Source organism: Heloderma suspectum, chromosome 4, assembly GCF_057233095.1.
Source record: "Heloderma suspectum isolate Gila_16-S chromosome 4, 16-S_ref, whole genome shotgun sequence".
Classification (NCBI taxonomy): Eukaryota; Metazoa; Chordata; class Lepidosauria; order Squamata; family Helodermatidae; genus Heloderma; species Heloderma suspectum.
Genome location: NC_139461.1, coordinates 194,146,416 through 194,168,378, shown reverse-complemented (window position 1 = coordinate 194,168,378; position 21,963 = coordinate 194,146,416). Strand labels below are relative to the sequence as shown.

Genomic DNA, 21,963 nt, shown 5'->3' with positions numbered 1-21,963 from the left:
AACCCCTGCCCTTTATGTACAGGCAATGCAAAAAGTTTTATAAAAGTTAGCAGTAGAGTCAAAACCTAAAATGAAGTCAACACCCTAGAGTTACTTTACTTCAGCCAGTACAGGGCAAATTCTAAAAGTAGCATCATCTAATTTAGTGCTTGCCCAACACCATCTGCAGTAACAAAAAGTAGGACAAAGCATTCACTTGTCTTGTGCTGTAGTTGTGCGAACCTAGAGTGGGACGTCTTGCTACTTACATTCAAGTTCTTCCCAGGGAAACTTGCTCAGATATGTATTGCTTTTAATCACTAAGGTTTGGGTGTTTAAGGCCAAAACAAAAAAATAGTGCTAGGTCTCCCTAGTAACACCTTAAACTCCACACACTTCCCACTCCTTTAGCACAAAAACTGCAGCATTTCAGTGCTGGAACAGTATTCTGAAGAACAAGCACTTAAAGGATGTGCTCAGAGTACTCATGCGACAATTATTGCCGTTGCCCACCTTGATCTGTTCTAGGGTGCTTTAGGCAACTTCCAACATTGCACATGGAGACTTCTGCTCACACAGAGACCTGCCCCTGCTTGCCCCCCAATGTGCTCTGGAGAGGGAGTCCTAACTGATGCAGATGGGCAGGCATGGGAATCCATTCTGTCAGTGATGCCTGTTTTGCTAGTGGATGGACACAATTGTACACAGGCTTTTAAGTTTTTTGGGGGGAATTTTTTAAAACCACTGTAGATCATATCAGAACAGGAAGAATCTGAAGTGAACCTCTATGTGCTCTGCATCAGACTTGAACTCTGTCCAGGAAGAATGAATTTCTGTTGTATGATGTTTTATTCTTCCTAATGAGTTTCCAAAGAAATCACTATTATACAATATCATCAAAGGTGTTAAAACCCCATTTTCTATACATTACAGTACCACCGTTAAGCTATATACTTAATTTCAAAAGGTCTCCAACATTTTGGAAAATATTTTGCCCAAACTACACGTTCTAGACTACTAAAATTATTTTTGAAAAGTTAATTCAACCAGGTTCAGTAATAATTAGTGGGATTACCTAATAATTTTGGGGAAAAATGATACCATGTGCCTCCTGTGACTAGTGGTCTTCTTTCTGAAGACCACTGAATGACTCTTTAATTAAGATTAATGTTTAAACATTAATTCTATGCTAACATATTGAACTTAAAGCTATTTGTGGGAATTAAGTTTCCTTTTATTTGAAAATTTACTGAAACAAGCATTTAGATACATAAAAACACAGCATTCTGATTAAAGACAAATGTACAAATTTTACACTGCAAAGAATGATTCAGCTATACACATTCAAATAATTTCATTGTATAATTTCATTGTTATTTACACACTTGCAGTAATATACAGGATCACAACTTTTCATCCATGTGTCAAAAAGCAGGCCACTCATGACTGAGTTAAGCTTCAAGTGTACAACCCATTGACTGCTTTTAAAATAGAATTCAAACAGCTAAAGAAATTTCACTTCAACATACAAGTCCACAATACAGGCAAAGGAGAATGATAAAAATATATACTTGATAAAATCTTAAAGAAATTTACACCAGTTCTATCTGGAATAGAATTTGAACAGAGCATGAGTGTAATCAAGCCCCGCTTGAATGAACAGGAATTATGTAAGAACACTGGGTGTTTCCCAGCCACCACCATGTATTTTGAAGTGCCAATGATTTTAAGGGGGGAGTTAAAACATGCTTAAATCATTCCTGTTGATTTAAAGAGAAATTCAAAGCATTTAAAACTGGCTGATTAGCATTCACATTTCAATGGGTCAGAGCCAGACTTGCTCCTCTGGATAGAAGGACTCCTGCTGAAGGAAGGGGCAAGGTCCCAATTTTCACAATTCCCCCTTCCCCCTGTGCCATCTCCCATGCTATTTTGAGGGGTCCCCACCTTCAGGAGAAGCTTTGCAGGGACTGCTGTACTGCCCCTTCCTTCACCACAAACAGAACTATGTGGTGCACAAGTCTGGATCCAATTCCTTCTACAGAAGTTGTTCCTCAGGGACTATGCACCAGTTCTGTATAGGGGCATGATTTCCAAACAGTTCTAAACTGATATCTAAACATTTTACAACTTTAAGAAAACAGACATTCTAGAGTTAAAAACAAGACTTTTGAATAGCAGCAACAGTTACATTCTATGTTTTGATTCAAAAGATTAGAATGCCAAACATACCCCAATATTACACTACAGACCAGTTGTCCAGACAGAACTAGTGTTTCATTTTCAATATGATTTAAAAATTACTTTCTAAAGAAACCTGTAATATTGTGCTGTAAAAGTTGAACTGAACTAAATTCGGCAAAAACAGCAGCTACAACTATGTTAGGAAAACCTGGCAAGTATAGTATAGAGTGTTTTACACTTGACATTTGACATTTTTAAGCCCAAATTCAGCGCTTAAGTAATACCTCCAAAACCCTGGGGAGAACTGGCCATCCTTGTGTACTCATATCAGATGAACACAAAAGTAATCATACCCACCAACACTGCAACTCATGATAGACACTGCAAGCCTAATTTGCATTACCTAACAGATCCACTGAAATTGGTGGAACTCACTGTAAAATTATATATATTTAGGTTCAATAAATAAGAAAGCCAGAATGAACCTGTCAAAGCTGGTTTATATGTTCAGTTAAGGTTTTTCTACCCATGAAGTAAAAAAAAATAGTCGCAATACTTTTGTTGTCAGGGACAGTTTAAACATTGCAGTTAACGTGGTCAAACAGCAAATTTCAGATGTTTGAGCTTTAAATTTAATTTGGCCATGTGGTGGTTCCATTACACAATTCCTAAAGCCAGAAATATTGCAAAGGTTTCCAAACTTATTACAAATGGACTTTAAAAATGAATGTATCCTTGGTATACTTATAATTAAGTATAACATTCAAACTAAAGTTGTTACCTTCAGAGGTGGTGGTGATGGTATTTAAAATTTGAATACACTGTAACTTTGACAAGCATCACAGAAGGGCTCTAAGCCTTTTAAGATGCATTCTTTGCTTCTGAGGTCCAGAAGACGCTTCTGGCACAAAGGTAACAACGTGCGAGAGAAATAGCAAGCCCATCTTGCTGGCCAGTGCACTTTTGATCATGGATATCCAAAGCAAGTTCCATTCCATATAGTACATCAATTAATGATGACTCAGTAACAAATTTTAGTCTAGATGTTTGAAGTCGCTGTTAGGGAATTTCTATTATTCACATAAAAATATGGTTCAAACTTTAAACAGGACAGAGAAATACTCGCTTTTCACATTAAACGGTGCCCACAAATCTTACAGATATTCAGTTGTTTACTGCACAATTTAATGTTGATATTTAAGGGAGAAATTAATATACTAAAAATTATGATCATTAAAAATTCACAATTGCTGATAAATATTTTACAATATTTTATCTGCTATCCAGGAAAGTAAGCAGAGGTTCTGGAGGGTGCTGCAGGCTTGGATGGTATCTGTGTGTTTTTCAGTGCAGTTGACTTCTGATGCCCTGCTAAAGATAGGAGAGCGCTCTTAACATCTTTAGAAGGTTAAAATTTTAGAGCAAGTTCTCACGTTTTAGTTAAATACACATGCTGACATGCCTACCTGAGTTGTGAGATGTGTTTTGGCTGAGCCCTCGTAAGGGTATGCTGTCTTCCCTTTTCTTCAGATATTTTGCTTCCAAGCCCAAGTTTTCACCACTAGTCATAAGAAAATAGAGCTGTACTAAGCAGGAGCATTTTCAGTCTGCCCAACGAGATGCATGTTTCCACGTTCATTAAATTGAAATTTCACATTATTTCCTTTAGAACTGGTCTAAGCCCCTGAACACTGAACTCAAAAACATTAAGCCTGCTTTTGTTTGTCCTAGTGCAGGTTTCAAAGCAATATTTATTTTTATTACATTTGAATCCCACCTTTACACCTAGGAGCTCAAGGTGGGTGCATGGTCCCCCCCGCCTCCTCTTTAAAATCCTCATGGGGCAAGGATAGATTTGCCTGAAAAAAAGTGACTTGGTCAAGGTGAACTCCATGGCTGGGTGGGGTTTTGAACACGAGTGGGTATCTTCCGTCTGGGTCTGATGGTGGATGGGTGTCTAAATCCCATACGCACAGAATCTGGTAGCAGATTTAGTCAGACCTCTAAGGAAGGGGCGAAAGCTGGAAGGAACTATGACTCAGCAGTTGAGCACATGGTCCCAGCATGCCTCAAGATAAGGGGATCGGAGCTGCCCAAGAGGGTTTCACTGGCTCTACCACCACCTGCCATAGGGCTACTGGGGGAGGAGCTGCGAAGGGCCTGATGAAACCTGGAGCTGGGCTTGTAGAGCAGACCTGATTTCCATATCAGTGAACCAAAGCCATTGACACCTTCAGCAACAGATGTAGAAGAGTAGAAACCTGGTATGACAGAAGAGTCAGACCATGTTAAGTACCCCATTTTGGAAACACAATTTCACTTACAAAATCCAGTGAACCAGATTACTCCCCCAAATCATTTTGGTCAAGTTCATCTATCACCAATAATATAAACTGCAATAATATAAACCGCATTTTAACTATAAATCTTACATCAACTTCTCTAACTGAGGTAAAATCTGGAGCAGTATACTATAAAATCTGGAACGCTATCCTTTTTTTATCCACTCAACCAAACAATTCCCAGGAATGTACTCACATAGACAGTAACTACACATGCCCAGGTAGATTTTTAGGCTTGTGTTTCTAAGACAGCAGCTCACAATGCCATGTGACAAGCCACTTCTGAAATTGAAGGGGCTTTCAAAAGCAGTTTGTGATCTGGAATACAGTTCTGCTGTTCGTACCCTCTTGGGCACACCTAGCAGTCAGGCTGTTGAAAGGGGCTGGCCAGTATGCTCATATAGTATCTGCACGAAAAGCACTTTGTTGGCTCCCAGTTAGATGTTGACCTTTACAGCTCTAAATGGTCTGGGGCCAAGGTACATAAAAGACCACCTACTCCTATATGACCTGCCTGGCAGCTGATGTATTTCTCCAGGCGCTCTGCTCTCCTGCAGAAATTAGGCGGGTTGTAACCAGACAGAGAGCCTTTTTTGTGGTTGCATGTTGATTGAAACTCTGTCCCAAGATCAATCTTCCTGGTGTCTTGTTATCATTTAGGTGCCAAAGTGCATCCTGTTTATCGGGATCTTAAGTGGGGCTCCGTAAGTGAGGACTGTCTCGCTCTGCCTCTAATAATGTTTTTAGCGGCTGCCATAGCTATTTTTTCCAGGCCTTTAAAATATTTTTACTTTTATGCTGTTAACTGCCTTGCAGCCTAATTGTGGAAGAAAGACAGTATATACATTTTTAAATTATATTGAAAAGCAGAGTACCAACTTGGATCCTAGCCAGTGTGTTGTGCTGGCTATATACATGATCACCTAGTTCAGGTAGTGACCTCGTTTGCACATAACAACAACTGAATGAGTGGGAGAGTGCAGGCATGCTGTCTGCAGTGCCTGCCTCTTCTGCTTTTACTCAGCAACCCATGATCGGGTCCTTCATAGTTTGCTGAGCATGATGTCCAAACCCAGACCACTGGTTTGTTGTTGGGTTAACCTAAACAACCCAACCTTCTGGGTTTAGACATCATGCTCAGCGGGAGCTGATCACAGCTTGTGAAGAGGAAGGCATGCTGCAGGCCACGCATCCAAGCATCCCCAACAGCCCATCAGTTTTTAAATCGATGGGTTGTTGTTACATGCAAACAGCCCCGGGTTGTCATGACCTGTTGGCTATACACATGATTGGCTAGTTCAGATTTACCTGTCCGTGCAAGCTTAGGACAACTCAGTTGCTGTGTAGATCTTTCTGCACAGAACTCTAGTTCAGAACCAGTGGCTATAATCTCAAAGCCCCTTTTAGACCTGTTCAAGAGCTTGTGTATGCACAGCAAATCTTCTGTTTTTCCCTACCCTCTACCAACTCAAAAATATAACTCTTTAGCCAAAAGGAGATTGAGGGGAACACATGATAAGAGGTGTATAAAATTATGTATGGTGTGGGGAAGGTAAATAGAAGGTGTTTTTATACTTCTCTCATAATACTAGAACCCAGGATCATCCACTGAAGCTGAAAGGTGGGAGATTCAGGACAGACAAAAAGTACTTTTTCACACAGCATAGCTGAACCATGGAATGTACTACCACAGGATGTGATGACCATCACCAACATAGATGTCTTTAAAAGGGCATTAGATAAATTCATGGAGGATAAGGTTATCAATAGGTATTAGTCATGGCTATATGTTACTTCCAGCATCAAATAGAGGCCACATGCTTCCAAATGTCAGTTGCTGGAGAACAAAAGTGGAAGAGGGCTATTGCCCTTATGACCTTCTTGTGGGCTTCCCAGGGGCAGCTGGTTGGGCGTCTGGGAAATACAATGCTTGACTCAATCCTCCATTCCTCTGCCCAAACAGGATTAAGCACATGTGATACTAAATGCATGCCACCATTTTAATATACACATCCTGTCTTCTTTAAATATCAGCTGCAGGGGCTTGGGACTGCAATGCAGAGGAAGTTTAACCCTCTCCCCTCATGCAGCAGTCCTGCCAAATACCTGTTTCCTTTGGCACCAGTGCAAACATCTGGGGTGAACATCAGCTTGGGAGGCAGTTGGCGGTAATGTGATGTGTGGGGAAAGGGGTAACCCGCCTCCCCATCCCATGGTCTTCAGCCTGCTCAAAGGCAGCCGATATTTAAAGAATTTTAAAATGTATATTAAAAAAGCATCTAATGTCACATGTAGTTTAGCCCAAAGAGTTGCATTACAGAACACTTTTGAACCCTTTGTGACCGCCACATTGGAAAGAGTGGCTTTTAATGTTCTCAAGGGCTTTGACATAGTCATTGTGGCTGGAGGAAATGGAAACTTAATGCATGCACAGAAATAAGCATGTAGTTCCCAGTTTGCAAGGGAACAGGGATGGTGAACCTCTGGCCCACGGACCGAACCTGGCCCACAGGGGGCCCCCATCCAGCCTACAGAAGTACCTCTGTAGGACCCACTCATCTTCCAGGCCCATCCCCAGGCACACAGAATGCACAGAAGGGGCAAAGGAAGTGCATGCAACTCAGTTGGCACTTGGAGGAGCCATTCCTCCAAGACCTGGCTGAGTTCCTTGGAACGCCGCTTGCCATCCCCATCGGGGCAATGAGCAGAAGGGACTCTGCCAATTCTCTTAAGTGCCAGCCAAGTCCCTTTCTCCATGGCTTTCTCTGCACAGAGGCAGGAGAAATGGGGGGGGGGGGCATAATTACATCAGGGGAGTGGCCTTGGGGCAGAGCCCTGCCCCCTGACATCATCTAGCTCATCAAAGCTAGGTCCCCAACCCGACATAGTATGAGTTTTGACTGTTTGTACAAGTGGGCTTAGTAGTGCTGAATCACCCCTGCACATAATGGAATGTAATCAAACAAGATCTCAGTCTCTTTAGTTTACATATTTTCCAGAAAGAACAGAAAACATCTTTTTAAAAAACTGAAAAAATGCTGTTAATCTGTATATTGAAAAAAAAATACTTTTAAAATAACTGAATTAGTTGTTGCAAGCACAACTAAAGAACTCACTTTTCTTTATTTGTTGGATGACTCATCAGCACAGGAATTCCTGGCTGTGTATCTGAACATCTGTTGGTTTCTGAAAACTGCATATTGAACTGAACCTGCTGAGACAGTAAAAAAAAATTAAAAAATAAGGATTTTACATATTCACTATTTTATATCAGGACTTTGATCATACATTAAGAAAGACTGAGAGAAAAGTTATCCTAAATACATCAACAAAATGATGCTTTGATGACAGTGGACCAATTTAAATTGTCAACAGGACAGATTTGTTCAAATTAGATTTAAACCAACTTTCTCAGCTGTACTTCCTAAACAGAAGTGCACATTAACTGGGCTGACATTAAAATATTTGAATTTACAACAGAATAGAACCTTTATATTACCCAGTGGGTAACCCAAAGCTTTTGCTCATGGAGCCCACATGTCTTTTGCATGCAATATTCTCTTTAAATGATAGACGGGGCAGTTGTGAAAATTAATAGATTTCTCTTGGTCTGGAGAGAGCATTATTCAAAGGATCCAGAGGATTGGAGTGTACCATGGCGATGACAAAAGTTCATTAAAATATCCCCAGCAAATCTTGTTTTAGTTCTGCAACTGTGAGCAGCAGAAAAGTTTTCCATTCATGTTAAAACGTTTGGCTCAGCCCTTGTTGCAACTATACTTGCAAAGCCTGCATCCAGGGTGTGCAGCAATTCTAACCGACTTGAAAAGATGCAAAAGAATATAAAGGAGATTGTAAAAGATATTTAAGGTGCCTGCCTTTGCTCCTGAAGCTTGCTGGGTGGTGCTTTTGACAGCTGCTGCATCTGGGAAATTTTGAAAAGCTAGTAAGGGAGAGAAAGGATAGCCCACTCCTGAGCTCAAAAATGGGATTCTGCTATCAACCTGTTAAAAAAGAATGAAACTTATAAAGCCAAACCAACAACAACACAAAACCAATTCCCAAGCTGATGCTCTTCCCATTTTAGTCTTTAAAGTAAACTACCCAAAATTCAACAACTATACTACTGCCCATTTATATGCACTTCATAATTTGCAGAGTATTATACCCTGGGTAGCTCCAGTCTATAGGGAATCCATCATCCTCATCAGTTTTGAATGTCTGTATTCGGTGTTGAGATCTCAAGACAGGACTGGGATTCTGTTGGTGTACCGACCATCCTGCTGCCTAACAGTCTCCCTGCCTGAGCTGATGGTGATGGTCTTCAGTGTGGTACTGAGGACCCCAAGGCTGGTGGTCTTGGGGGCTTTAATATTTATACCGAGGCTACCTCAACATGATTTCATGGCCTCCACAGCATCCATGGGCCTATCTCAGTTAATTATTGGTCCAGCACATGTGACAGAACATACCTTAGATTTGGTTTTCTGTAGAGGGAGGATATTGCCTTGGTTATTCGCACTCTGGTAACATCCAGGCTGAATTACTGTAATGTGCTGTACATGGGGATGCCTTTGAAGAAACTTCAGCTGGTGCAGAATACAGCCATCTTGATATTGAGGAGGACTGGGTGGTAGGCTCATGTGACACTGATATTGAGCCCAATTTAAAGTGCTATTTTCAATGTTGTAAAGTCTTAAATGTTTTAGGGCTGAAGTCACTTGAAGGACCATTTTCTCCGGTAACAGCCTGCCCGTACTCTGAGTTCATCAGCAGAGGCCCTTCTCACTTGCCAGCCATCACCAAGGTCAGTTAGCCTGGCAAGTACAAGGGAGAGGGCCTTCTCAGTGGTGGCCCTTCACCTGGAATCAACTTCCATCGGGGTTCTTCAGACCCCTTCTTTGCAGGTCTTCAGGAAAGCTCTGAAGACCCACCTGTTTTCGCTGGCCTTTCCATAAGTTTCTGGGCTACTAGTTTTATTAGCAACTTGTGCTTTTATTGAATTTTTATCAATAACTTCTGTTTTTACTGAATGTTTAATGAACATTTATTTAATTTTATTTTATCTGTTTTGTGTGGTTTTTATCCTGTACACCATCTTGGAGGGTTTTTACTCTTAAAGCCAGGCTCAAAATCATTTTAAATAAATATGCTCTCATTTGCTCTTATTTGCTTGAAAACAAGAACCTCTACTTGTGTCAAAATTGGGAGTGGATCCTGGACTCAAGCACTTCCTCCACTCCCGCCATGTGTGAAAAGTTATTGTCTAAGTACAGGGAGGGAACAAGGAAATTGGACCAGAAGGAAGCATGCAAGGGGGAAGTAGTATCTTCCCAAACAGGCCCCAAGTACCATTGGTTTCTAAAGTATTTGTGCAAAATATGCACACCTGATCTATGCAGACTTACTCAGAAATCCCACTGAGTTTTATAGAGTGACTTGCTGTGATTCCAAGGCTGCAATCCCATGAAGGAGTTACAATCCACATGGGATTGCAGCCTTGGAATCACAGCAGGTCACTATCACAGGTATAAATGCCTAAGAATGGACGTTACTATTACCATACTGTGAGGTGAACTACCAGTTCTTGAAGTGGTGTTGCTAGGAGAAGCAGATGATGCTAAGATTTCTTGCTTCTTGGTCATCTGAATTTCATTCAGTTGCTTGTTTAGCCATGTGATGACTACAAGGAAAATTATAAATCAAGCACTTCACTTTTCAGTTAGTTTTATTGCTATTTTAATCTAAACTATAGTTAAGCTTGGTATACTGCTAAGTAGCCATATGTAGAAAATTAACAGCACAATCCTATGCATATCATAGGTAAATAAGAACTCAGAAGTACCACTGAGTTCAATGTGGGTATAAGGTTGCAGCCTTAGTTTCAGATTAAGTTTAGGACATGTGAGAGAACTCCAGGCTACGGAGCCTCCTTGAATGCCTCCAGCAGGCAGGGCTTGGCCTCCACCCCCACCCAATGAAGCTATCCTCTGCTACCCACTGCTATCTCCCATCTAAGGTAACAGCAGGCATGTGGGTGGCAGAGGACTCTGGCGGTGCTGGGAGGAGCAGAACTGGTCTGCTCACACTGGATGGTGCATCCCCCATGGAGACAATGTGTACTGCACAAAACCAGGGCTGGGAGGAGTGGCGGCTGCTCCTCCTAGCACCATCTGAGACCCTTTCCCCATGCTGAGACAGGCACAGAACATGCCTCTGTCGGCATGGAGAAAGGCAAAATGAGTGGGACGATGATGTCACCCGGCCTGTAGAAGACCAGGTGGGGCAGCTCCCTACCTAAAACTGGTTCCTCACCCCTGCTCTAGGATGACTAACAGAATTTTCCCACTATTAGTTGTATAAAAAACAGACAAGACAATCCATGTTGAGGGTCAGGCTGCCCCCAACTTCATATTTTTTTTTAATATATATACATACATACATACACACACACACACACACACTATATATATATATATATATATATATGCACTGTTAGTCTTTGCACAATATTTATAACCTTACCTTAATAAAAAGCTCACCAGTTACTGCATACATAAAGCAGAGATTATACCTAGCCCTGCCAAACTGAGATAGGTCTCTTAAATCAGCTCTCTGTTTGTTCAACTCTCAAAAGTTGACAGGATTGGCCACTAATGCAAGAAAATCACACACACCGTTTTCATTAGTTTTGAGAAGATGTTTGCTTTCTTCTAGCTTCTGAACCGTAGTTTCTAATTGCTCCTGCAATTTGCACACCTGAAATGTTTTCACAGTATTAGTCCATATTAATTTAATCTATTTCTGTCAGCAACACCAAAACACTACATTACTTTAAAAACAAAATCGTATAACAATTCAGAAGAGATTTTCTACTCAATTAAGGGGATACGTGCCCTTGGTGGAATTGAACACCAAAGCCAAATACAATAACCTAAATACAGAATAGCCTATTTGTTAGAAGTTATAAAATCAAAAATAGTGCTCTACATTATATGTAGACAAAGATTTCTATAAGATGTTTCAAGGCATAGATTTAGCACTTACTGCAGAGAAGTCAGACGCTTACCACTTGTTCTTTTTCTCGAAGCAAACTTTCTGCCTCCTGTAGTTCCTTTTGCTCTTTCTGCAGTTTCTCTTCTTTTTCAGCCAAGAGCTTTTCTTGCTGAATTGTTACTGTATTTTTCAGTTTCAATTTATTCATTAGAGTTTTTACATCTCCTTGCAATTTCTTTATTATTTCATTAGCCTAGTAAACACAGAATTCTAAATTAAAGCCACATGAAGTCAAATCATCGTCATAAAAGACAATCATATGCTTGAACAAACCTTAAGGAGTTCTGCTGATAATGACTTCAATGTTGCTTCTAGTTTTCCTATCTGAATTTGTTTCTTTTCTGTATTTTCTTCCAGGTTTGCCTTTTAAAAGAGTATATATCTCATATTAGGAGATTTTGTTTTGCCAAGAAATATTCAAGACCTATATCTTGTATGGACTGGTTTTAAAATGTACTAAGAATAGTTCTTAAAGCCCTATTCCATAATCTAAAACACTTGTAACTCATTGATGTACATCATCTCTAAAAATGTTTATTACTATACAAGACCTTTTTCAAAGGATATGCAGTGTGGAGGGTTGAATCTAATTATGTAATTGTGCTGAAGGATGCAGTTTTGTCAGCAGTGCTGGGAGGAGGCAATTCCCCTTCCCCCATAGTGCCCTGAGCACCCTCAAAATCTGCTCTGGAGGGCTGGGAAACCATCCAGATCAGATTTGGGGGCTGTAAAAAAGGCTGCAGGGGGAAAAAGAGAGGTAGAAACTCCCATCACACTAGCAGACTTCTACTAGTGAGACATTGGATTTAACCAAGTATACCTGGATTCTCTAAGTATTGCCATAATCCAGAGAACTAGCCTTGCTTGCCTAGCAGGGCTTGGAGCTTTTGTTTCCCAAACAGGAATGTCCCATGCCACATGGTTATGTAAAATACTTTGGAAACTTAAGAGGAATTTCAAAAGCAGACTGTATAACAATGCAAGACTTCTGCTCTTCAAATAATAAGTAAACCACATATAGGTCATGTACAAATCTACTATATGCCTGTTGTCGCTCTCTGGATTGTAGTTCGTGTTCTTTAATTTCTCCACATAATTCTCCATTTATTAAGCATAGTACTGCTGTACTTTAGAAATAAAAACCTTTTGCTCTTGTGTTGCAGCCAATACTTCTTTTGTCCTATTAACTAGCTGGTCTTTGTCTTTGATCTCCTGTTCTAAAACAGCAACTCGCGTCTGCAGCTGATTAACTTGCTTCTCCTTTTCGTGACATTCAGCATCTAGGGTAGCATTCTCTTGACGTAGTAAAAGACCTTCTTGCTTTGTTCTCTGACATTCCTATAAGATTGAAAGAATATTTTAAAAGCATTTTTTAAACATAAATCTTTCTTTTTACTGATAAACATTTATGTTCGGTTTGAAAAAATTAAGTATTCCATATAATACAAATGTTTAGGATACATAACCTACAATACTGAATTTAATTACTATAATTGGGAATATTTGCCACATTTTCAATTGCTCACATTATGAATGACTAGAAACTAAAAGTATAACAAATTGTATCCTGATATAGATTTAAATAGGTGAATGTGTCATACATCTTCAATGCCAGACAGTTTCAATTTAAGTTCTCTGACTGTAGAATCGCCTTTGTATCTCCTTTCCATTAGGTCCTTGTTGGCAACTTCTAATTCCTTCAGCCTATTCTGTAGCTGTTGGACAGTTTTCTGGTGCAAGCTTTCCAGATCCCTTTTCTGTTGCTCATTCTGTTGTTGATATTGCACTTGTGCCTGCAAAACAGAAACAAAACCAAGCACTTCAACAACTTCAGCAACAACTATAAGGATTCTACTGCTTTTATATAGCCTCCTCTTTACATACCTGCAGAGTTTTCTCCTTCTCATTTGTCAGTTCCTGTGTATGTTTGTTGGTTAAAGCTGCTATTTTGGACGTCCATTCATTTCTTAACTTGTCCAATTCCCTGCTCTTCTCTGACAAGTTCTACATATGAGAGAAAAACTTAGATGGTTGCATGTAATCAAAGAGTTTTACTCAATATTATACCAATGCTTTATTAAAGGTTACAGGCAGGATTTCGAAATTATTCCTATTGCAAACATATCCAAGTAGAAAAGCTGTACTATAGACCATTTCCCAACAACGTCCCCACATCCTAGACAAATCATAATTGCTCTGCCATTTCCTTCATATCCCTATCTAGACACACACAATTCTTCTCAAAAACAAAAAAGAGGATAATCTTATAGCACCTTAAACACTAATAAATTGCATTTTTACAAATTAGGCTTTTGGCTACTTAAGTTCATGAGGCAATAAATTTGTTACTCTTCAAGGTGCCCTAGGACTGTGTTGAGTTTGGGTGGTCAGTAATAGATCTTACATGAGTCCGACATTTAGACACACATTTTATAGAAAAAAGCCATGGAGGGAGAAATCCTATGGCCACTAGACAGCAGCAGACGGCCATAGGATATGTTGTTTTCCACGAACCAACCTCGGAGCCCACGCTTCAAGGTCAATTCCTGGAGAACCTCCTCCCACCTCCACGCTGCCTCAGAGGCAGTGAAGAACAGCCCCATCCTCCACGCTCACAAGAACTGCACGGAGCAGCCAGAAAGGGGTGTGGCTGGGGGCATTCTAGGGCCGGGAGAGCATAACTGCCTGTACGACACATCCAATGTGTTGTACAGCAGCCTCCTTCCCCACTCCATGCTCCCATGGCTAGATAGCTGCAATCGGCTGTCTAGCTGAAAAAGCAGGGCAGGAGAAGTGTGGAGGTAACGATTCCCTCCGTGCTTCTCCTGCTCTGCTTTTGATAGGCGGTCGCCTCCAAGTTCGGGGGCGGCCACTTATCTAGATAGGATTGCTCCCTAAAACAGATACATTAAATTAGTTTTCTATACTGACCCACATTGAAATGTTGCTATTACCTGCTGGGTATAGCTCAGCTGTCTTGTAAGGTCCTCTTCTGTTTTGCAAAGTTTTTGTTCCAGCAGCAACTTTTCTTCCTTTGAACAATTGACAGTTCATCAGTCGATACTATACTTTCCAGTTTTTGCAAGCGATAAATGTTGCAATCCTAAATGCTCTTACTAGGGAGTACATCCCATTGGACACAAGGGGCTTACTTCTGAGTAAATACAAGATTGCACTATAAGTGTGCTTTTATTCAGTACATCAGTTACGAACAAATATCAGTTACAAGAATTGAGCTAGTTAACTCTTAGGTTCCTTTCTATATTCATTATTCTGAAATATGTACTGGCATTCATTTAATTCTAGGAGTATCAAGGAAGTTGGGCCAAGCTTACCTTTTCACTCCACTACCTTTAAATGACAAATACGTCAGTCAATCTCAGACCCTGTAGCAGGGTGCCCTACAACTTTATATTTTACTTTCACAGGTAGACAGATGACCAAAAATAGTTCTTACACCAACATAACTGAATATACAATGTACAGTTGAAATCCTCAATCTTACCTTAACACATTTTAGACAGGTTCCCAGGAACTTCTTGATTTCTGCATCATTTCCTGGTAAGAATTTTAGTGATAAGTGGGTAAGATGTTTAAATGGGTTGGTCTCAACCACATTTAAAAAAGAAGGAGTGTAATCTAAATTAGATCCTGATGAAACCAGCTGTAGCAAAAACCTAAAAAAACAAAAGAAACAGATCACATGTGACAAGAGAGTTGGTAGCTGAGTCTCTCAACCCATGAAGCACACATCTGCTGCGCCCATCCAATCAGTGCACTAATCCACCAACTGTTACAAACAGAGACTAGTTCCTCTATGCCAATTGATGGCATTGTGGATCAATGCAGATGCAGCAAGCTTTTCTGAAGCAGCCTGCAAGCCTTATTTAGAAAGCCAGCAACAAAATATAGCCTTTTACAAGGAGCTCACAGCCCTCATCATAGCATGAGGAAGGGTAAAGGAAAGGGAACAAGGATTCAGTGAAATAAGGTTATGTTGGACCATATCTGGGCATTAGCTGGAAAGGGCAGAGGACTAGATTCAAAATCAAACAGAATTTAAAGAAATAAGTAGCATGGTGGAGCTCCGTCAACACCCTCTCACATGGAACTAGGAAGGATTGGAATTCTTTCCCACACAGAAAAGCACAAGTTTGATTTCCGAAGCCCTGCCTATTAGAACAAGTGCAAAGAGCAACCCATTCGAGGATACCCTCCTCCACTGCAGGAAAAGTATTATGATCTCACGACAAAATATATGTTCCCTCAACTTAAAGGGTGTAAAGCAAGGGTGGGGAGCTTGTGATCCTCTAGATGTGTTTGGCCTATAATTGCCATGATCGCTCAACATTGGCTACGCTGCATAGGGCTGATGGGAGTTGTAGGCCAAAACATCTGGAGGGCCAAAAGTTGCCCACCCCTGGTGTAAAGCCAACTAGCACTTCTATAGGCAAGTCAAAAGAAAATATAATGGATAGCATCAGAGTTTTAGCATCATTGTTTTTACTTCCTTTTCTTTTCTTACTGAACTTGTTATTTCAAATTGAGTAACTAAACAAATAAGTGTTTCAGACAAAATGTTATGATGTTCCTTGGATGTTAATCTTTCATTGTCTTAAAGAAAATATTGCTTATGTATTACTCACCTTGGGATATCTTTATTTTGTTCTTGGATACAGTGTTGAAGAAGATCTATAAATCTCTGAGGAAAAGCAGAAAAATCTACCAGAAGACTCTGCTGGAGTTTTAAACTACATAAAAAAGGAAGAAAACTATAAATATGCATACATATAGAATATATGTTAAGACTAACTAATCTTCTAGCCATTTCTTTCAAAATATAGAAGTACTAATGTGGCTGGCCCTGAAAACACTACATAGCAAAATGTTTTATGATTTTTAAAAAATGCAATTACACAATGAGAATTTCAGTTGAACATTGTACTGTTGTGTAATGATACCTATCTCTCATCCTAGCATGAAACTTAAGTGTCTAGCCCAGTGGTTCTCATTTAATCTTTGGGGGCAAGCAAAGGGGATGGGATTTGAGGGAGGGATAGGAATCTGAAACAGGTGGAATCTTTCTCCCACCCATCACCCCAGGACCTCACTAGATTGAATGCACCCTCTATGATCCATGTTAGATTTGTGGGGATGCTTGCACCCCCACCCCTTGCCCTAACATCCCAACCTGTATTTGGTAAGAGCTCCTGCTTTGTTTTAATACCTTTTCCCTGGTTATGGGAGTGCTCAGGAATGTCCTATTCCTCTCCTAATGCAAGTGTTGGATCACCTTCTTGCATGTAGCATCAGTCTGCATGTACGTGATGGTGTGCGACAATGTCTGCATACTCATTTGTGGAACAGATGTGGGGGGAACTGAAGGTAGAATAGGTTTAGACACATGTGGCCCTCCAAACGTTGCTGGTTTGCAACTCCCATCAGCCCTAGCCAGCATAGCCAATGGTGAGGGATGGTGGGAGTTGCAGACCAACAACATCTGGACAGCCACACATTCCCCATCCCTGGTTTAGGAGGAGGGGGCTGAGCTCAAAAAGCCAACTGATCTAGCCATTTAATAAGGCCTTTTTGCATACTCTACACTTTTAGACAAGCATTATAAACTTCTGCACCAAGGTAACAAACTGACTTCTGCAAAGTGCAGAAGTCATACATAAAAAGGCACTTTGAATATGTTTCTGTTTTTGTACCATTTATTATACATCTGCTCATCAGCGAAGGGACAAAAAACTATAGAGAACCCTGCAGCTCACTCCTGACCACTGAAAATCCCCAACACCCAATCTCTACAGACATAATGGATTAGAAGCTCACTGAAAGAAAGACCCTTCGGCTTTAGATTCCAAAAACGCTACAAACTTAGACATGTACATAATGATACTGGAGCATCACAGAATCCACACAACCTTAAAATACTATTGTCTAATTCTGGGGTTCATCATTCATGCAAAAGAGAACATTGACTAAAATGTATAATCACTCTACATCTAAATGACCAATGAACAAAAAAGAAAAAAAATACAAAATAATATTTTAAGTTATACCAATAAAACCAATAACATTATGGCTGTTCATTCAGGTTGTTTAAATAAAAATGTCTTTAGCAGATGCTGAGAACAAAGCAACGTTGGCACATGACTGAAATCAATTGGCTGGGAAGTTGTATTTCACATAACCAAATTAACTTATCTACAGACTAAAGGCTAAGTCTCTCTCTATAGCCTTGATTATACCATTTATACTTTTTGAGATAAATATACCATTACTAAGTACTTAACAATCATCAGATAAAAGCTTTGGAAATTGAGATATAATATTACTAATCCGAACATTAACGTGAAAACTTACCTTTGAAAATCTTCCTCAGAAATAACAAGATTATATAGGAAAAAGGGATCAGAATCCTCAGTTAGCCGAACAACTAAATCCTAAAAGCAAAGAGTTTGAAAGAATTATGTAGCTGACTAAAGTAATATATTTCTCTAGTAATGCATTTGGTAACAGCCAGCCCAAATTTCGTAAAAGTGGTGAAAGCTTATATGCAGCATATGAACCCAATTAAGATCACCCAACAGAACAGAAATATCAGGCTGAAGGGCAATGCTCATTCCTAATATTCCAGTAGAAATTGTATTGCAAAGCCCATTAAAAATAACTTTTAAGGCAGGGATGAGGAACCTCCCCATCCAGCCCACCGACCTCTCCTCCCAAACCTGTCCACTCTCCTTGGCCACTCAGCAGCCCTCTTTTCCCCACTTCTCAATTGAGTAGCACTGGGGTGGGGGCGGGGAGATAATGGAGGAAGTAAAGTTGAACCTCTCCATAATCTCCCTCCTCTCCTGCTGCTCAGCTAATCCTTGGGGAGTAGCTGAACGACGGGGAAGAGGGGGCATGATTGCAGAGTCTCTGCTGCCGATGGAAGAAGAGATCACTTTCTTCCTTCATCAGAGCTTGCTGCGTTTCCACGCTGTGTGCTGAGAAAGGGAACTCCAGCCCTCTCAGTACCCAGTACAGAAGCACAATCTTGATGACTGAAGGGAAGAGTACGGTTGGATGCATGAATATGAAAGGGGGTTGGGGAGTGTGAATGGATGTGTGTTAATGGGGAACAGAATATGGATGGATGCATGTGAATGTGTGGGGGGGGGGGATACAGATGTGTGTAATTTCAGTGGCCCTGCCCATGTCTGGCTTTGATCTTGCCCCTGCTGATATGCACCTCCCAAATACTTCATCTCCCCCTCCCCTCAACACACACACCCCTGAGGTAATGCAGCCCTCAACTTTAAAAAGGTTCCCCACCTCTGCTTTAAGGCATTGTGTATAGTCAGGAAATAGCAGTGAGATCACAAAGTCAGTTTTGATGAAAAAGACCAATAATCCCTAGAAAATTACTGCTCGCTACATGGAGGCACATGCTTGGTGCCACCTCATGAATGAGCCTACTTGCAGTAGTAAGCAGGATCATATGTAGAAGCAATTGAAAGATCTACCCATATCAATACCACTGCATGACAAATGAGGTACAGACCTTTCTATGAATGGGATTTGTTGTTGATTGTAGCTCGATACTCACACGAACATTTATTCTTCTGCAAAACAAACATGTAGCTATATTTCTCTCAGTCGTATGTTGGAAGGTACATTGCTCACATCCAAAATCAAACAAAGCAACCTTGGATATGATACATATATGATTCTGTATGCTCTATGATTCCTACAACCCATTTGCTTTAAAAAATTACTTGTAGTAATAATCACTACCCATGGGGGAGGGGCAATGTCAAAGCATCTGCTTTGCCTGCAGAAGGTCCCAGGTTCCATCCCCAGAATATCCAGAGACAGCTGGAACAACTCCTGCCTGAAACCCTGGAGAGCAGCTGCCAGTAAGTGACAACAATAATTGGGCTAGATAGATCAATGGTCTGACTCGATATAAGGCAGTTTCCTATGTTCCACCACTGGTTTATACAGAGCACTAATCCTACAACCAATCCTAATTACAGACATCTAGAATAAACACTCAAACAATAGACAGTAATAGTGAACTCATTCTCCAACTGTGGATCCATATGTAGCCAAAACAGCATCATTCATGCATAAGGGGAGAGAGGATATCAGCAGGCTTGGGGGAATCCAAAGATTTGCAGAAGTACAAAAAACCATCAAGAAACCCCCATCCACCTAAAGCAGCCCAATGAGGGCCAATTGACTGTTGACAGAGGTGGGGGAGATAGAAAACCAAGGTGGAGGGGGCAATGGAATATTCTGGAAAAGGACACGGCTGGCTGACTTGCACCCTAAACAGGAGCACCACTAACATTTTATTACAGGTCCTACTTGTTTAGACAGTTTGAAGCACAGCATGATAAAGAACAGAGGAATACTGTAGAGGAGATCTTATTAAGTCATATTTGTCAATGTAAAATTGTTTTACTGTTTTCATTTAATGGGGGGGAGCTATGAGAGAAGATTCAAAACATAGCTAGCATCTTACTTGCTCGTAAACAAATAGATAATTAGCCTAAGAATAGCAGCATTCACATGAAGTCCATTAATTCCTTCATGGGAATGCCCAGTTTGCACATATCAAGAACCCATGGGTTGTCGGAGCTGAGTGCAAATGAGCACACTGCCTCCCAGCCCTAAATAGTATGGAACAACAATATCTTAAGAACTATCTCCTACTAGTTTGACCTTCCAGATGGACATTGGAGGCCCTGTCTCCTTACCATCAAAGGTGTGGACACAATGAAAAAGGCTTTTTTCAAGAACCAAGTTTTTGGAACACTTTGGAAGCCTATCTTAATCCATCTTTACTTGTTTTGAGGCAAACAGTAAATACTTTTTATTTCAATGAACCTCTAACCCTGTATATTGTAGTGTTTCAGTGTTATGCTACACTCCTGTTATATGTTTCGATTGTGTTTACTGTTTCAAATGTTGTTAGCTGCTTTGATTATCTTTTAGATGGAAAACAGAATTAAAATAATTGGAAAGAAATAAAATGGTTTAAACTATGTACTTCCACTTAACTGTGCTACGGCATCTTAAATACACATAACATCAGGTTATATGGATTGCATTATCCCAGGGAATTTCCAACAATATTTACTCATCAGAAAGGACTGAATAAGCTTAATTTAAATTAGGACCTTTGCCAAAGAATGTATCCTGTAACATCCATCAGGAAAACAACAATGTACATTTGGTTTACGTAAAATGACAGAACAGCATTTACAGTATGGTAAAGTACAATCAGAATTAGTAAATCTTTTCCATCTGGTCAGGTGACTAATATATTTAGGGCTGCTAGATATAATGAGAAACCATGCTCCACTACTCCCATTTAACAATTCCACAGAATCTTCTCCTGCCACAATCAGACTCATATCTAAGTTTTGAAATATATATGTCCTTATCACCTAGGTAATAGTTTAAATACTGCAAACATGAACATACTGTACATGTATTAGCATATACATGTTCAGCTACTAAATTCTATGGTTTTCAGGATTGGCCCAAAATTACTCATTAGCCTAGTTAATCTTTTGAAGCAAAAACAAGGGGTAGGTTCGCACATCATGCAAAACCACCCTGCGAATAAGCACTGTGGGTTTGTTGTTCACAGAACAACCCATGGTACGCCTGACAGATGATCGGACTTGCCATGCCTTGTTCTCCCCCTCCTTCCACTCAGTCCTCCAGCCGGCTCCAGCACGTATCCCAAGTGCCTTTGTGGCAGAACACGTCTTGTCTTCTCATCCCAGTGCCCTCCCTGCTCTGATCGCTACCTCTTTTCGTTCACCACCTTTAAAAAAAATGGGGGAGGGGGCTTTGAGAGAGCAAATGTGTTCATAATTTTTTAATTTGTTTTCCTCTTCCTTTGCAAGAACACATTTTGTCTCCCTGCTATGTGTAGTCTTGCCAATTTATTTGTATGTTTCAGCTGTCAAAGGGGGGAGGAAGTAGAGTAGGTAACATACAAGGAAATTGACAAGATGAGCCTGCATACGAGCGGATCAGGGGAGAAATAATAGTAAGAGAAAGGAGGGACCCATTAGCATTATTCAGAAGCACTGAAAATGGGGAGAAAAGGCAAATGGAGTAGATGCATCAAAAAGGGGGGGAACAATACCTCCCACTTGGCAATGTATCCTCTTGCTTTTAAGTGTTGAACTGATGCCTGTCAATAACCTCTCATTCAATACTTCCCCAAGTCTCCAGCAAGTCCAGAAAGGGGAGATATTGGCTCTCCATCCCATTGAAATACAGTAACCACAGCAGTAACTGCTTTGAGGAAGGACCCATGAAAAGGTGAAGGTCCCTCCAAAGTGCTGTTTGGGCATCAGTGGAAGGGCAGTCACTGACTAGAGAGGCT

The 21,963-nt window shown here is 40.5% G+C and overlaps 1 protein-coding gene across 7 annotated transcripts in view; it reads right to left on the bottom strand.

Moving 5' to 3' along the window:
• Nucleotides 1-1,194: 1,194 nt before the first annotated feature.
• The window catches only part of SASS6 (SAS-6 centriolar assembly protein), a 22,823-nt gene continuing 2,054 nt past the window's right edge, over nt 1,195-21,963 (bottom strand). Inside the window, exons 2-17 of one of the 7 annotated variants that reach the window (XM_084851749.1) lie at nt 19,114-19,174; nt 17,931-18,010; nt 16,208-16,312; nt 15,067-15,238; nt 14,516-14,593; nt 13,446-13,565; nt 13,163-13,354; nt 12,705-12,899; nt 11,835-11,924; nt 11,575-11,754; nt 11,183-11,264; nt 10,067-10,188; nt 8,384-8,509; nt 7,622-7,719; nt 3,630-3,724; nt 1,195-3,534 (exon numbers count right to left, since the gene is read on the bottom strand). In XM_084851749.1, the coding sequence (XP_084707875.1) occupies nt 3,443-3,534; nt 3,630-3,724; nt 7,622-7,719; nt 8,384-8,509; nt 10,067-10,188; nt 11,183-11,264; nt 11,575-11,754; nt 11,835-11,924; nt 12,705-12,899; nt 13,163-13,354; nt 13,446-13,565; nt 14,516-14,593; nt 15,067-15,238; nt 16,208-16,312; nt 17,931-18,010; nt 19,114-19,174 (1,888 nt within the window). In that variant the 3' untranslated portion in view covers nt 1,195-3,442. Of the gene's footprint in view, nt 3,535-3,629; nt 3,725-4,358; nt 4,425-7,621; nt 7,720-8,383; nt 8,510-10,066; nt 10,189-11,182; nt 11,265-11,574; nt 11,755-11,834; nt 11,925-12,704; nt 12,900-13,162; nt 13,355-13,445; nt 13,566-14,515; nt 14,594-15,066; nt 15,239-16,207; nt 16,313-17,930; nt 18,011-19,113; nt 19,175-21,963 lie in introns of those variants that run through there. The other 6 variants (XM_084851751.1, XM_084851750.1, XM_084851753.1 and 3 more) reach the window with 6 other exon arrangements.